Below are 16,580 nucleotides of genomic sequence, written 5' to 3'. Positions count from 1 at the left end.
GGATATCTGCTAATAGCAATAACATTTAGTGCAATATGTTGTTTCTGGAATTTTTGCAGACAGTGAAAGTACAGGGGAATGACATTTCCCACAAGCTGCAGATCTCCAAAGTCAGGAGAAAGGATGAAGGGTTGTATGAGTGCAGGGTGACGGATGCCAATTATGGAGACCTTCAGGAATACAAAGCCCAAGCTTATCTCAAAGTCAATGCAAACAGCCACTCCCGAAGAATGCAGGCTTTTGAAGCTTCCCCAATGTGGCTACAGGATAAACCTCGCAAGAATATCTCAGCTGCCATCTCTAGCAGCATCCATAATTCTGCCAGTCAACGAATGCGTCCCACCTCCAGTCCTCCAGCAGATGCTAAAATCCCCAAGCAAAGCCCACAATCAGGTATGAACAACCATTTTGAACACTTTAAGGATATAACTAGCATGTAATTAAAACTCAAAGCACTGCTGTTATTAGAGAAAAAATATGTTGTTATTTTATATACAGTGTAGAGTTAGAAAACATTTTATACAAAAATCTTGGTATATTTAATCCTTATGACCACGCAAAACAAAAATAAAAAGCCCATTTGACATGACAGTCATGCCCAAAGCATCCTTCACATAATACAGGCACAAATGCCCTGTTATCCAGCATGTCAAATGTAGCCCATGAGCCAGATATGGTAGGTCACTAGGAGTTTGATACATTTTGCTTTTTATACAGGAGCATCCTTGGGAGGAGGGGGAGCAAAATGACATAAGCACCATCGTGCTGTTGCAATGCAAGGCCCACCCCTTTTATATATGCATCATGAAATTGCCACCACACCATGATGCTCATTCTAACTAAAGTAGCAAACTTCCGTAGATAGCCTTGTTCGTATACTGTCTTAGGATCGCAAGCACAGAGCATAGTGCAGGAGGTGTACATCAAACAAATGATGAGTATACCTGAAGACCCTAAACAAAAGAAATCAAAATTGTGATAAAAAATATCAAAGCCCAAACTGAAACAAGAGGAATTACATCCAAAGGTCCCCTAGAATGTTTCTGTTATTTCATTACTAAGGAGAGAAAGACTGTTTTGTCTCCATCATCCTACTATGTTTATCCAGGCAACTATTCACTTTGAGCTTTGCCAAGATGAGTCCTCCTGGTGTTCTTAATTATCTTGCTTTAAAAGACTCAAGCAGGACATGAATGAAGGTTTGGCAGCTGTATTTGGATTGGTGGGCCACAGGTTCTGAGTTCTGCTTAAATACTTCTTTATTATCACTATCTTATTTAGATTTGAAATACCTCTAGGGATACAATAAAGAAATACAGTAGGGAGAAAACAGAGAGAAAATAAATAGCCCATAAAAGATTTTTGCATTTTGAAATGTGCTATTTTTTCAGAATGATTTTCCTCTTTTAATATAATTCCTCTTGTTCTGGCACTGGATTAGGGTAGATGTCCTGTTCCCTAGCTGCATGTAATCACTTGGTAAGGTGATTTTTTGTGTCATCTTGCTAAACAATAAGGGAAGTTTTATCACTCAAGGTTCTGTACACTTTTGCTGGCTATGGACAATGGAGGGTTGTTGTAGTAGCTGAGCTACGATTTAACAAACTCATGAGGTGACTTTTTAGGAAGAACCTCAGCCTCCATCGTATCCCAGTAATATGGGACAATAGTACCCATCTTGTTTGTATAGGATTGCTGGAAAAATCCATAATAAAACAAGTGCTTGATATATTTAAAAGTGCTATATAAATACTTAGTATTTATAACCATCATCATTAAAATTATTTCTATCGACTGGAAAGAGAATCAATGTAACATGTAGTTAGACATATACACACTGCGATAAGTTATTTTTGGGGCAAAGATCATCTCTACCCTATTTTTGTGACACTGTCTGAATACTTGCTAATAAATAATTTTTCAAGCTTGAATTTGATCTGGTTTATAGATATATTAGAAATAGGCTACATTTGGAAGTATCCCATAGTGCTGAATGAACAGCCAAGACTCAAATGATTTTACTTTTTAAACAGTGGCACTTGTGGTAGCAAAGACTGTGGAAGACATGCTTGTACTGAACGCCACATTCCACCATCTTGCAGTAGATAGGAAATAATTTAAAGGCAGCCTAGCAACAGAAGCAAAAATAGAGGAGTACTTTGCTATGGATGGATGAGAACATATTTTTTCCCAAAATGTTCATCATCCCGACAGCAATACATGTTCTGATAACGCAAGTGTTAATTTAAAAATAACAAGAAAAAAACTTGATTATTTTACAAAAGCTGGCCAAATTCACTACATGGTGCTGAAAACTGTGCTTTGGAGCACAACAGTTTATTTTAATTGTATTATTTGATACTACATGAAGGTTTTTCTATTAAAAATAGGATTAAGGCAAAGTTTAGTGAGAGGACAAGCAATTGAACTTGCTACTAGAATGCACAGGGAAGAGAGCTTTTCTTGAGAAAATATGTCCTTTCTTGAAACTAATCAGAGTTGTTTGCTATTGCATTTTGCCATGCAGGGATGGGATTTTTTTCAGGATTGCATTATGGGAGAAAAGGTTAAATCTTCCTACTCTGCAACTGTATGTGGAGGTAGCTTTAAAAATCCTGATGTTCCTTAAAGTGCTGTGTTTAAAGTAATGTGTAGTTATGTTTTTATTTTAAAGACTTGTACAACTATTCGTGCCCATAGGGAGACTTAAAAGCTTTCTTTATTCAAAACTACACAGCAGATACCACAGCACATTTATTTATTCATGTACTTATATTATTAAGGACTTCTACCACCCACTTTTGACATTTCAAGGACTGTGCTACTGTTTCCTTTCAATAAGGGAGCACTGGAGGCTTATAGTTATCTTTGCAATACTGTTGTGATTATCAATGTACGAGCAGTGTAACGCGAGAGAATTTATCTCTGTAAACAGACTCATTTTGCATCTGGTCTCCAAAGGGAGCAGCTGCCCCCCCCCCAAGAAGTTTATTCAATCAATTTACAGCCCTCCACATTCAAAATGCAAATGAATTACTTCAGAAAGAGTTCCAGAACACTGGTTCCAGATTCCATCCCTGCAGGTAAATCGCTCATTCAAGAAAAAATTCAGAGTCACTGACAGCTATCTCTTTTTTTCTTTTTCAAAATAAACAAGACTGCCTAATATCCTGACACCATTATTGCACTTAGGTCCTGCTCTTTTTTAGAAAGTTCAAAGGAGCTTATATTGGCCTCTCTGCGATCTTCCATCTGCATGCTAGTAAGAACCACAATATGCCTAATTTAATTCAACGTTCTTCACAGATGCTCCATCAGTTCTGTTGCTGCTAAATCTACAACTTCAATAGTTCTCAATAACCAGAGACAGTGAGAGTCCAAGAGCGAGTACACATCTGTACGTCACCATTTATTACTCTCCATAGGGATTCAGAGAATGGTGAGAGGGACTATATAGGGCCACCAGTGAACAGGAAGCTCTATAGAGCAATAAAAGGAAAAACTATGCATTCCTGTCTTTAAGAAACATATCAGGATTGTAGATATAATAGAACAGAAGACAGGATTAATTGCAAGCATTTATTTTCCTTTAGAAACAGAGAGGTCATGTTTATACCCAAGGCAGTATAAATGGAGTTCTCCTTTGAGTCAGCATGGTTAAAACAGTTTTCCTTTGCTCATCCAGACTGAAGATCTCAGAATACAATGACATACAGTATTATTGTTAGATTTATATCCTGCATTTCCTTCAGGAGCTCAAGGCAGTATACATCCTGCCTTCACCCTCCTCCATTTTTTCCCAGCAACAATAACCTTGTGATCTAGGTTGGGCTGAGAAACAGTGACTGGCCCAAAAGTTAACAAGTGAGCTTCCAAAGCTGAGGGTGGACTTGAACCTGGGCCTCCCTGATTCTAGACCAGTGTTTCTCAACCTTGGCAACTTGAAGACATGTGGACTTCAAGTCCCAGAATTCCCCAGACAGTGTTCCCCAGACAGCACTGGGAGTTGAAGTCCACACGTCTCAAGTTGCCAAAGTTGAGAAACACTGGTCTAGACCAACAGCTTACCCACCACCTCATTCTGGCTCTCTGCCAGTTGGATGACTGAAGTTGAGGAAGTAATTAAGAAAACTCAGGATTACTTTCCTCTGAAGTTTGTGCTTGAAACCAAACTGCCTGGTTGATTCTTTGCAACAGTCTGAGTGACTGAGCTCAAAACTTTTGCTAAGCCAAAACATGATTTGTTTAGTTTGGACATAATAATTGCGCCACGTAAAACATAGTGACTGGTTTATTTGTATGTGTAAATTCATCTAACCAGTTAGATTATTCATTTCTAAGCATATGATTCAAAAATATTTTCCCCTGAAAATTAAACACGGACATCTAACACACTCTTAAAACAAGTAATTGAGTTCAGGTTTCCTTGATATAATATTGTTGCTTTTAAGTTTGTGAGTGAATGTAATATTTATTATATTTCAGGCAGGTCTCATGCAATGTTATTCCAGGATATAATGAAATGGCCTTAAAAATAATATAACACTTTTCTAGTTTTACATGTAGTGGCAGAAATAATTGAATTTTGAATTAAAAAAATTAGAAGCAGATTTAAAACATATTCTTCTGGAAAAATATTCTTATGAAATTTAAAAGAAAGTAAAAGTGTAAAACAAGTCCATGTGCATTTAGACAACAGAATCAGTTGACTTGGAAACCAAATGAGTTAACAGCATTCAAATGGATAATGAAACAAAGATAAGTAAAATACAAAATAAGTTCATAGAATTACCACTAGAGTACATCCAATAGAATAGATATAATTTAACCAGATAAAGTCACCTTTGGGTCAAGTTTGGCTCCTTGTAACTTCATGGACATGTCCTTGTACCTTTCTCAGCAACATATAGCTGTGATTAGGCAATGTTTCAGGATTTTCCAAAATTTCCTGTCTAGTCTACTATTCCAGAATTCCTTTTTATTTATTATTTATTTATATTTATTGAGAATTTTACATACAGTAAAAAATCTAAAGAAAGAGATAGGAAAAAAAAAAAGGAAAAAAAGGAAGAAACAGGTGCCAGAAAAGAAAAAAAGGGAAGAAACTAAAGTTATGAAATATAATTACTACTGACCTTTTCTTCAACAGATAATTACAATCTTATAATCCTCCCTTCCTCTTAAATGTACAAATCCTTTCAACCCCTCACTTAGTCCATATCTTTTCAATCCTCAAACCATAAATCATCGTATCATTTTTTTCTTCTTTCAGCAAACAGTTCATATAAGGTTTTCAGTCTTTCAGAAAAGCTTTTGTTGTTTTTTCTCTGACCAAACAGGTCAGTTTTGCCATCTCAGAGAGTTCTGATGTTTTCACAATCCATTCCTCCACTGCGAGAAATTAATTATTCTTCCATTGTTGGGCATACAATAGTCTTGCTGCAGTTACCTTATACAAAATCAGCCTTACCACGAGTCTTTTCTAGTTCATTGTCCGTAAGCCCCAATAAAAAAAGTTCTGGTTTCTTCACAATATTTATCTTTAAAATCCTTTGTATCATCGTGTGAATTTGTATTAAAAAATTCTTACAAGACCACCATGCATGGTAAAATTCCCCCTCATTTTTTTCACATTTCCAATAGTGGTTTGAAATATCTTTGTACATTTTTTATAATTTCTCTGGTGTCATATAGCAATGATATTTTATAAAAGTTTTCTCTTAAATTATGACACAGTGAAAATTTGACACCAGTTACCCACATTCTCTCCCAAGTGTCCATCTGTATATTATATCCAAAATTAAGAACACACTTTGTCATGCAATCTTTCACCTGTTCATCTTCTGTTTCAAATCTTAACAAAAGTTTATACATTTATTTACATGTTCATCATTTGTACATAATCCCATTTCAAATTCCGTTTTGTGTTTTTCAATTCCAGTTGTCTTTTTATCCATATTAAACCTTTCTCTTAACTGAGCACATGAAAACAATGAAATCTATGTCATTCTGCAATCAATTGTTCTCTTGACTTCATCTTAAATTCTCCATCTTCCTGTATTAATAGGTCTTGGTATGTGCCATATCTCTATGTTCTTGGGATCTTTCATAACTTTCTGTAACTTTGCCTAGGTGATCTCTTTGTTTAATGAAGTCAGTCAATCATTCTCTTCTGAATTCTAAATTCTTTTTCCCATGGAGATATGTTTTATTTATTTAATTATTTTAAATGTTCTCAATTGCCAAATTAATAAGAATCCAGATCTGACTGTTACCCAATCCTGTTTTTGTTCTTGGTCCAAACTCCAGGCAAACCTTTTGCTTTTAAATCCCTTTATTTTCTCTGACTTTTTACTTTAAGTCTTTGCATGGATTGAAGGTCCACTCATCTGATTGGTATTAGTTGCTCTGTTGCATGAAGGTCTCTTTTTGCTGTAAATTCTTTTTCTCCAAAATGTGTTTAAGAAAGTAGATTGGGCAAAATAGGCTCCGTCTGAGACTTTGAGCTTGCTGCCTTCTTCCATGGCTCCTGGTGCTCAAGAGTAGCTGACAAAATCCTTTTTTAATATTTTTTGCTGATATAGATTTATTTTGTAGCTTTTTAAATATTAGAGTAAGAGGTGAATGTATTTTATATCTTTACCTCCACCAAAGAAAGTTGGAAGTTACTTTTTCTCTTCTGTATTTTCTCTTTTCTTTTTTGCTATCATCTTCTTTTTTCCTTGATTTTTCTATATTTTACTCTCTATTGAGTACTTTAAAGAAAAAAAGAATAGTTGACAAAATCCCTTCTGATCCTGCCAGACTTCTCTCAAGGAACAGCCCTCCGGAGTACAAACGGGCGATCTCTTGGCCTATTGTTGTCTAGGCAAGTCCATTGGCTCTGGCACAACACCTGGCTGCCAGTAATTGCCTCTGCCATTTAGCAGAGGCGTATTAGATCAAAAGGGTAACGTGGTTGCATTAAACCTCCCCACTAATAGCATTCTAGAAATTCTAGAAACAAATTTCTGAAGTTAACATGGTTAAAATTAAATTTAAAAAGATCCACACCTGTCATTTTGCAGTGTAAAACCTCAGGGATCACTGTGAAATGTGTATTAACAACATAATTAGTAATAAGAGGATCTCTCCTTTGCAGAAACATTCACATAGTTTTTAGATTAATTCTTCCTTCCAACTTTATTTTTCTTTACTTGCTATAATAGTTTGGTTTACACTGGTACAACTTCCATTAAATGTCATTAATTTTACAGTAACATCTCCAGAACTTTCCAGTTGTATATGCTTTTATTTAGAAAATTTAACTCAGTCTTAATAAAATATGCTTGTTTTTGAAGAATAATGTATCACAAAAATGCATACATTAAATTTGAAAGGCAGGTAAATTTGTAGCCCCAGATTTAAATAGTCAACAGGGTCATATATAATAAGCCATGATTGCTTAAACATGGTTTGTTGAATAAGCCATATTGACCTAGGTTCATAATATAATTAAACTATCAATCATAGTTTATAACCTACAATAGCTACGTTCATACTGAGCTAAAAATAAACCACAGCATAATTTAGTATGATGTGTGAATCTAATATACAAATTTTACTTTGTTTAGTTATATAGCGTGGATCAAAATAAGAAATTGTTTGGAAGGCAACAGATATCCCCACCCTTTCTCAAGCAGTAAGGATACTATTGGTGGTATTGAGATTCCATTTCTCTATCAGAGCTAATAAACCATTTAAAGACTATCATCTACCTACCTATCTATCTATATCTATCTATCATCTACTCACACAAACACATGCACAAATACAGTATACATAACATCAAATATGAAGGGGTGTAAAGGTTAAGACTTTAAATTATTATTGAAGCCTCATTCTTGGGTGTTTTGAATTATTTGTTCCTTAATGATTTGCATATTAAGAGGCAGTCTTTTTCCTTGAAGAGCATGGAATGCAGCCTTGAGATAGACAATGGGAGAGGGGGTGGGATGGGAAGACAGAGTTTGGTGAGAGTCATGTACTGTAACTGCAAGTGATTACCAATGGGCAAGGTAAATATTTTCCAGGACCCAGAGGAAAAGCTTTCTTTTCTAGAAGTACTGTAACAAAGTTTAAACAGAAAGGAAAAATAAACAATGAAGAAGCATAAAGCCCATGGGGGTTGAAAAGAGGACCAAATGATGAATTATATCACAGTGGGCAGAAGGATAAGGTAACTGAGGACTAAGTAGAACCATTTTGTTATTACAATGAAAAGACTTCTGTTCACATGTTATGCCTGACTGGGGTATCAGAGTAACCATTGTATGTCACAGGTTTTATATTGCCACAGAGATGGCTGAGTGACATTATAAATTAGTTGTGCATGGATTCTAATGTATAAGAGACATGAGAGCTGCGAGCTCTGTGTGCCAGCCTTGCCCGTTATACTTCTGATTTTTCTAGAGAATATCAATTCATAATTTAGAATACTGTACATGTTTAATTTATTCTTCCTAGCCTCTTGGAGTGCCTTGTGACATACCACTTAATTTTTTTTTTTTTAATCTGCGCTCAGTCGTTACCGACTCTGCAGTGACTGCTTGGACGAGTCCTTGCAGTTTTCAAGGCAAGTGTTTCGGAAGTGGTTTGCCAGAGCCTCCTTCCTAGACCAGAGCCCAGCTGGTGCTCACAGTTGTATATGCTTTTATTTAGAAAATTTAACTCAGTCTTAATAAAATATCCTTGTTTTTGAAGAATAATGCATCACAAAAATGTATACATTAAATTTGAAAGGCAGGTAAATTTGTAGCCCCAGATTTAAATAGTCAACAGGTTCATATATAATAAGCCATGATTGCTTAAACATGGTTTGTTGAATAAGCCATATTGACCTAGGCTCATAATATAATTAAACTATCAATCATAGTTTATAACCTACAATAGCTTTCCGTTGCTTCGCGCCCTTTTCGGGCACGCACGGTTTTTCACACTTACCAGCAACTGCTCCCGACTCCTTTTTGCAAGGCGCCGCCAGCATTTTTCCTCCCACCGGAGTGAGAGTACCCATTTATCTACTCACATGAGTTTTCGAACTGTTGAGTTGACAGGAACTGGGGAGGAAACAGGAGCTCACCCTGCTAACGCGAAGGCTGGACTCGAACCGCTGAAGCGTCGACCATTTCTGGCCGGCAACTTTCAGCATCATTAAGCCGCTGCGTCACCGCGTCCCCTTACCACTTTAATAGAGCTATTTTAAATATTATTATTTAATATTATTATGATTAAATATTCATATGAAAATTAATACAATTAATAAAAACAATGAGGCATTGAATTTCTTGAATTCAAGGAAACACAGATGGAGAAGTCTTGCATACACATATCAGTCATAATGAAAGAAACAGAGATGATTTTTGAAATCTACACACACATCTTTAATATATATAAAATAAAGATGAAGTGTCTTGAAAGGTTTTATTAGCTATGATAGGTAAATAAAAACTCCGTGTCACCAGCAGTATCCTTATTACTGGAGAAACAGTGAGGGGTATTTTTTACTATTCCTACTTTTATATGCATCTTCAACAATCTAGATGACACCAATTTATATTTATGATGTACATTTTACTTATTTATTTGTAATATTTATAAGACATCCCAATCAACTAGAACTCTGGGCAGTGAAATCACAGACAAATATATATAGTTAAAACCATACGTATTAACCATTTAATTTACATCCATGGATGCATTCATCAACTTACACTCCACAAGACTACTTAGACGTCTGATCTATTTTATCCTTCCTCTTTCTCTTAGTTTACAACATGTCTAATTTTCTTTCTTTCATTTCATTTACTAATTCATGTATTTTACCTGACATTCCTCTTACATTCTTTGTACAGTAACAGATGGATCCTTAAATACTGAACACCAGCACCATGGTCACCTGGAACTTTCAATCTTCAAGCTCTTAACTTACACTAATCAGTGTGACCTTTACTGCATTCTAGCTCATGGGTGGGAATCTTCTGATGACCAGTAGCCACAAGATATTTTTAGGGAATTATAAGATGCATTATGACTACGGCAGTGATGCAAAGTAGGCAGCAAATATTACACACATTGACAGAGCAAGGATTTTTCCCCACTGGGGCTTTAAAGGGGGAATACCTGTTTACAATAAGATTTCTCTAGGCTAGTTGCAAAACACCCATTTTTTTAATAGAAGGAATGAAATGCTACATACCATCTAGCTCATATTTGTCATCTGCAAGGATATTATGAGAAACGCTTTACTAAGGTCACAAAATCCATAACATTTCTTTGATTTCTCTTGCTGACAATTCCATTTGTCAGAAGAAGAAATAGGGGTCAGCTGTCCTGGCTGTAATGCTGACCAATAAAGAAAAATTGATTAATGGACTGATAGTATCAGGCATCTTGGGGGAAAACCAACACTTTGTATTGAACTTAGATAACTAGGGGAGAAAAACCTGAGAGAAGGCATGGGAAAAACAATATTCTAACAACATAAACATAAATTATCCTCACAAGAAGGAAAAATAGGAAAAAAAACTTTAGGAGGCCTATACAAATAAATACCAAGCTCATTGACAAGAAGCAATTAGCAGATATGTAGGAAATGGAAACAATGATTGATAACAACAAGGGAGTAGAGATTGTTAGCTTGGGCCTGTAGGGGTGAAGGCTGATGTTTAGAATGAGACAAGATTGGTGAAGATGCAAAAAAAAAAAAAAAGAGGGATCTGGGGGCATATCCAAAATAACATGTTTTTCTGCTCTCAGAGGAGGGAGAAAAGATAGCTGAAGAAAAAGAAGGGGGACTATAGCTCAAAACTGATAAAGACAGAGCCAGAACCTTAAGTAAATTTAAATTTATTAAATAAACAAATTTAAATAAATTTAATTTAACCTTAAATAAATTACATTCCAAAGCGTTAAAGAAGCCAGCAGAAATTACTGCTGACTGTAATTTTTGAAAGCCCTTGGGAAAGTGGTGAGGTGCTAGAAGAACAGAGAACAGCAAACATGGTTCCAGTCTCCAAGAAGTAGGATGATCCAGGAAAGCACAGTTAACTGTCTTCAGTGGATGTTACTTGAATCGATTTCATGCAGTACTTCCATGAACACCTAGAATAAAATATACCATTAACAGGTGCCAATGTGGGTTTGTCAAGAATAAATCACGTCAGATTAATCTCAACTCTTTTTATTGCAGAATAACAATCTGCCTAGAATAGTAGTGGGCTCAATGGAGGTTTTTAAGTGGGGATTGGCTGGTTTTTAAATGTTGAAGGGGGGGTCAGACTCTTGCTGGATTAGATGACCTATAAAGTCTCTTCCAATGTAGACATTTGATGACTCTATGATCTCTGGACATATTGTGGACATACTGTACACCAGAGATAGCACAAGTAGACACCTAAAGTTTTGACTCTTCAATAGGTCATTTGGAACTTATTTTCCTTTTAATTTATTTCAAATGAAATTATGTTTAGGTAAACATGGAAGTAAAATAATAAATAATTTTGAACTGCCAAAGCAGCTCTGTATTGGTTAGGGCAAGGTTTTTCAACCTTGGCCACTTGAAGATATGTGGACTTAAAGTTGCCAAGGTTGAGAAACACTGGCTCACACTGTGTCCTGTTCTGGGCATCCTTTAAGAAAGATTCAGAGAAACTGGAAAAGGTCCAGAGAAGGGCAATAAGGATATCTCTGTGAAGAGATATCAAAGAAGCTGCATATGTTTAGAGGAGAAGAAGACTGGGAAAATATGATAAATATTTGGAGGGATGCCACACAGAAGGCCCAAACCTATTTGTTATTGTTACAGAGGGCAGGATATGGGGCTGCCCTTGAAGAATATCTGGAAACTTCAGCTGGTGCAAAATGCAGTGGCACAAGCAGTTATGGACACACATTATACCTCTGCTTTGCGAGCTGCATTGGTTACCATTTTCTTTCCAGGTCTAATTCAAGGTGTAGGTGTTGACCTTTAAAGCCCTTCATGGCATGGGCCCGGGCTATCTGAGGGGCCGCCTCTCCCCGATTTCATCTGCCTGTCCTACCAGATCCAGCAGAGAGGGCATGTTACAGGTTCTGTTGCCTAGGGAGCTACATTTGGCAGGCCCCAGGCAGCAGGCCTTTTCTGCTGTGGCCCCTGTGCTATGGAATCTTCTCTCTCCTGATGTGAGGTTGGCCTCATCATTGTTAAACTTCCAGAGGTCCCTTAAGACTTTATTATGCCAGCAGGCCTGGGGACCCCAGGGGACAGGGGAATTAGTGAGGTGGCTCCCTTATTTTTAACATCCTTTATTCTCTATTTTATTTTGCTTTTTATATTTTTAATGTACTTGTTGATTTTTAGCTTTGTTGTATGCTGCCCAGAGTCACCTGTGGTGAGATGGGCTGCTATATAAATTGCTTTAATAATAAAATAATAATAATATAGAATAATGGCCTGCAGTTACAGGAAGGCAGATTGTTCCTAACAATAAGAACAGTTCAGGAGTGGAATAAATTGCCCAGATAGCTTCTGGATTCTTCTCACTGGGTGTGTTCTAATGAAATTTAAACAACCATGTGTCTGTCTGGAGGTTGAGTCATGGCAACTGGACTTCTTTTCTTTTGGTTTGATACGTTCTGCTGCTGGTCCAAGCAGCTTCTTCATCATTCTTAATCCCACCTGGATGACTGAGAATCTTCATCAACATACAACCATGTGTCTAGAATATTTTAACATGGACTAAGCAGGACTAAATAGTTCCTTCCAATTCTATTATTCTGTGTTGTACACAGTATGGTTTCATGACTGCCAATGGCGCTCATTCTAAGAATGTGCTCAGTATCTGATGCTCAGAAGATTGATTTGGGGAAGCTTCTCCATCATTACTGTACTTCCACTAAATCTCACACACACACACACACACACACACACTTTTATAAACTTCCAAAATTCAAGGCTTCCTTGGAAGATAACTAATAATATTTATATTTCATATTATTTAGTATATGACATGCAATAGTAACTTGCCATGATCACAATGACTATGAAATTGTGAAAACTTTTAAGCAGATTTTCAAATACTCATCTTTGAAGGGAGAAAAAATGATCACACATTGTAGCAGAATGACTGATCCTAGAGGGTAGAAGACTGGAGGATCTTACCTCCTCTCACAGAAGCTCTCTCCATACTCTGTCCTACCCCCACTCCTGCTTAGGGTTCCTATGTTTGTAGTTCCTGCTACTGCCACCACCAAACAGATATTCCTTCTATCTCTCTTATTCTTGGACTTCCCACTTCTTTGGGATTCCAATAAGTTAATTCTGAGTTTGCTGGGGAAATGCATAGAACCCCAGTCCTTTTCTTAGCCTTGGTCCTGAGTTTCTTCCTCTGATACCTCCTCCAGTTCTGCCTTCTAATTTTCTTTCTCTGAGAGAAGAACAGCAATATTTCTCTGTGTCTATGTGACCAACAGTATCTCTCTCTTGTGTGAAACATTTATTCTATGTCTGCACCTGTCTAATAAGTAGATTGGCAGCTACTCATTATGAATGAGTAGAATGTCAGATGTCAACCTGTTAGTTACAACACATTTAAAATATAAATTTAATTTTGTTGCTCAGGATTTGCTTGATAAAAGTACAATTTTCCAAATATGTACATAGTATTTTTTATTAATAATAACCAAATAATTTATGATAAAAATATATATGACAAACTTTTATTTTCAGAACACTAATATTTTTTAACTGAAGATATTAGTTGTACAGCTAGTCCCAGATATTCATTTTTCAAGATAAATTTAAATTTAAGATGAGATTTTTTATAAGTTGATGGTTCTGTTCAGATAAAAATATTCCACATTTTGTTCAAAAAATTAATTCATTTTTCCTTTAGTAACTTCTATTATTCTCCATTTGATTATTTGACTTCAAAACATGGAACAGGAAAACAAAGCTGAGTAGGCCTTATTATGATTTTGTGTGATGGAATGTATCTACGAGGAGGAGAGTGATGTGGGAGATCAAAGCTATCAGGAAGGAGGGAGTGCATTCCAGGAGGGAGGCAAGAGGCAGCATAGTCCACAGGGGGAGCGTGAGAACAGAAGGAGATTCAGGATAGCCACTCCCTAGAATCTCACAGGGTATATCCACTAGTTGCAGTAGTATAGATTTAGTTTGGCAAGATTCTGTCTGTAAGGTGTAAGCAAATAAAGGGACTGGACTGGACTGGAATTTCATCATTGTTCTTGGGCTGGGCCTGATATTTTGTTAGGGCATATGGGGCTGGGGGCTGGGCTGGAGAATAGTTGGCAGTTGCTAATATCAGTTAGAGCAATTTTGGGTCCAGATCAGTCTTAGTTTTTATTTCAGCTATATAAGTGCAAGTTTGAGCTATATTAAATGTATAGTGGTGATGCTTCCATTAGAGGCAAACTCAAGAGTTTTGGCATGACCGTAGAATAAATTCTAAGTAGAGTGGAGTTATCCAGCTGAAATTATAGTGCTTCATCAGTTAAAGATCTTTAAGGCTGAGAGTAATCCCCATTGAAATGAATGTTATCTACTTTTGAATAGATATGTATATATATATATATATATATAAAGGGATAACTGTTAGTTTAAATTGTTTCATTCTAACCTGATTCTGGGCTACCTTCAAGGGTTTGCCTTTGATACTTATTTTCAGTTACAGGAATCCTACAAATATGAAGGAAGTGGGGGAGGAGGAGGAGGGGGGGAAGAATAAGTTGTATTACGACTTTTTCACATATATGGGCTAAAAGGTACAGAAGTCTGGGATGTACATTACTTCTAAGGAACACTTGAATTCCAGCATCTTATTTTAGAAAGTAAACATCTTCCAAGTGTGAATGAGGGTTCACAAGGGAGTAGCTGCAAGTAACCTCTGGGAATGAACTATATATGACTATATGTACTATATGCACAAAAGCGGACACAGTTAAGGTTGAAAATGTATCTCATTTTCTATTTCTTTAAAATAACACTTTAAAAATATATCCTTGATATTTCTTTTATTGCCCCTCTTCTTAGCCTTCTTTAAAGATCTTGACTTCATTTTTTTTTTTTTTTTACACTGGCCTTCAACTCTTTTGCTGTGATGCTTCACAAGATCTTTTAATACTTCATGATTGGACTTTAAAGAAAATAATATGAGCTATTACTGTGAATTCATCAGCAGTGTGGAAAAAGTGAAGCTGAAGACTTCACTGAAAATAGCACTGGAGAAAAGAGTGCCTAAGCCATGAAACAACATGAATGCTAAGTATTACTGGCAACTAATCAGGCTCTTTAAGACCTCATGCTGGTAAGGGCATTTCCCTCCTGCAATTAGAAAGGGAAGCAGTCAGGAATGTGAGAGAAGAGTGGATATAATTAAGCTATTAAAAGAAACTCTCACATTTCTGCAAGTAACATGGAGATTATATAAAACCCTGTATTTTAATTATCTCTGCTCCTCATAAAATGGGACAATATTGATCTCTCAGACATGGAATGAATGCAAAGATCACTTTTGCATCCTCAGCACAGCTATACTATACAGTCCCTTTCCAAAACAACTGATCTCTACGTGGATTAACATGACACTGGCTTCAGGGATCTCTTAGGGCAAATATGTCCATCTTTCTCTTACATTCTCTGTTTCCTTTGGCAATGCTGCTGCTGAGACCCATTTACTGTAGCAAGCCATCCAAATGGCTTTTAATGAGGCCAGGCATAGTATTATGAAGTCCTTGGAAAATCTAGAAGGTTGAATTTTCAACCAAAATAATTCAAGAACAGTGTAAGAAAAAGAAGCCAATATTATGAGAGGCAAGATGAAGGAAGACCAGCCATGAGTGGAATAGCATACAAGTAATGCAATGTGTTTTAGTGACTTTCGAAAAATAATCGAAACTGCATTTTAACACTCAACGAAAAAGAACTTTCAATGAATGTATCTTTGTCTTGTACATAGATCGTAGCTGTGTACATATATACATTGATATTCATGCTATTTTTTCCATGCTACTATTCATAGTAGCATGGAAAAAGAGGACAGGGACTCCATCATTAACTCCCCATGACGTCACACTCCCCAAGACCATACCCATTAATGTTTGTATGTTTTATACAGATATCTGCAGGAAAGAGACCTACTCAGATTCAGCTTCCTGAACACATTTAGTCCTTCCACAGAATCAAGTGCTGAAGAGAATATATGGCTATAGTCATTTGGGATCATTATCTTGTTGCGTATGCCTTAAACTAAGCCATGCAGAACTCTGCAATTAAATCAAAACATGAGAGCAAATGAGGCAAGAAAGACTGGCAGCTGCTTCCTAAGGGGTTAAAATGACTAGGTTGCATATTGTGTTAAGCTGTTGTTTCCTGCATAATGTACTCAACCTGCAACTGAATGGGTTTACATATCATGTAAAATAAAAAACCCTGCTATAATAAACACAGCTTATAGAACATGGTAAGCCAAAGGCAAACAAATTATATGGTGATGTAGAATCCTTTAATATTAATATTTAATATTCATCCCCCTGCACAGAGC

General features: G+C 36.4%; 1 protein-coding gene across 10 annotated transcripts in view; it reads left to right on the top strand.

The window, feature by feature from the left end:
* Nucleotides 1-16,580, top strand: part of VSTM2A (V-set and transmembrane domain containing 2A) — a 152,073-nt gene that overhangs the window by 120,625 nt on the left and 14,868 nt on the right. For all 10 annotated transcript variants that reach the window (XM_088133276.1, XM_088133412.1, XM_088133501.1 and 7 more), the window contains one exon: nt 60-393. In XM_088133276.1, the coding sequence (XP_087989402.1) occupies nt 60-393 (334 nt within the window). The remainder of the gene's footprint in view (nt 1-59; nt 394-16,580) is intronic.

This window comes from Python bivittatus, unplaced genomic scaffold (assembly GCF_059951505.1).
Source record: "Python bivittatus isolate LINGU-HERP-01145 unplaced genomic scaffold, Pbiv_v1 ctg000000_np1212, whole genome shotgun sequence".
Classification (NCBI taxonomy): Eukaryota; Metazoa; Chordata; class Lepidosauria; order Squamata; family Pythonidae; genus Python; species Python bivittatus.
The sequence above is the reverse complement of the archived record's forward strand: the minus strand, read 5'-3'. Positions and strand labels throughout refer to the sequence as shown.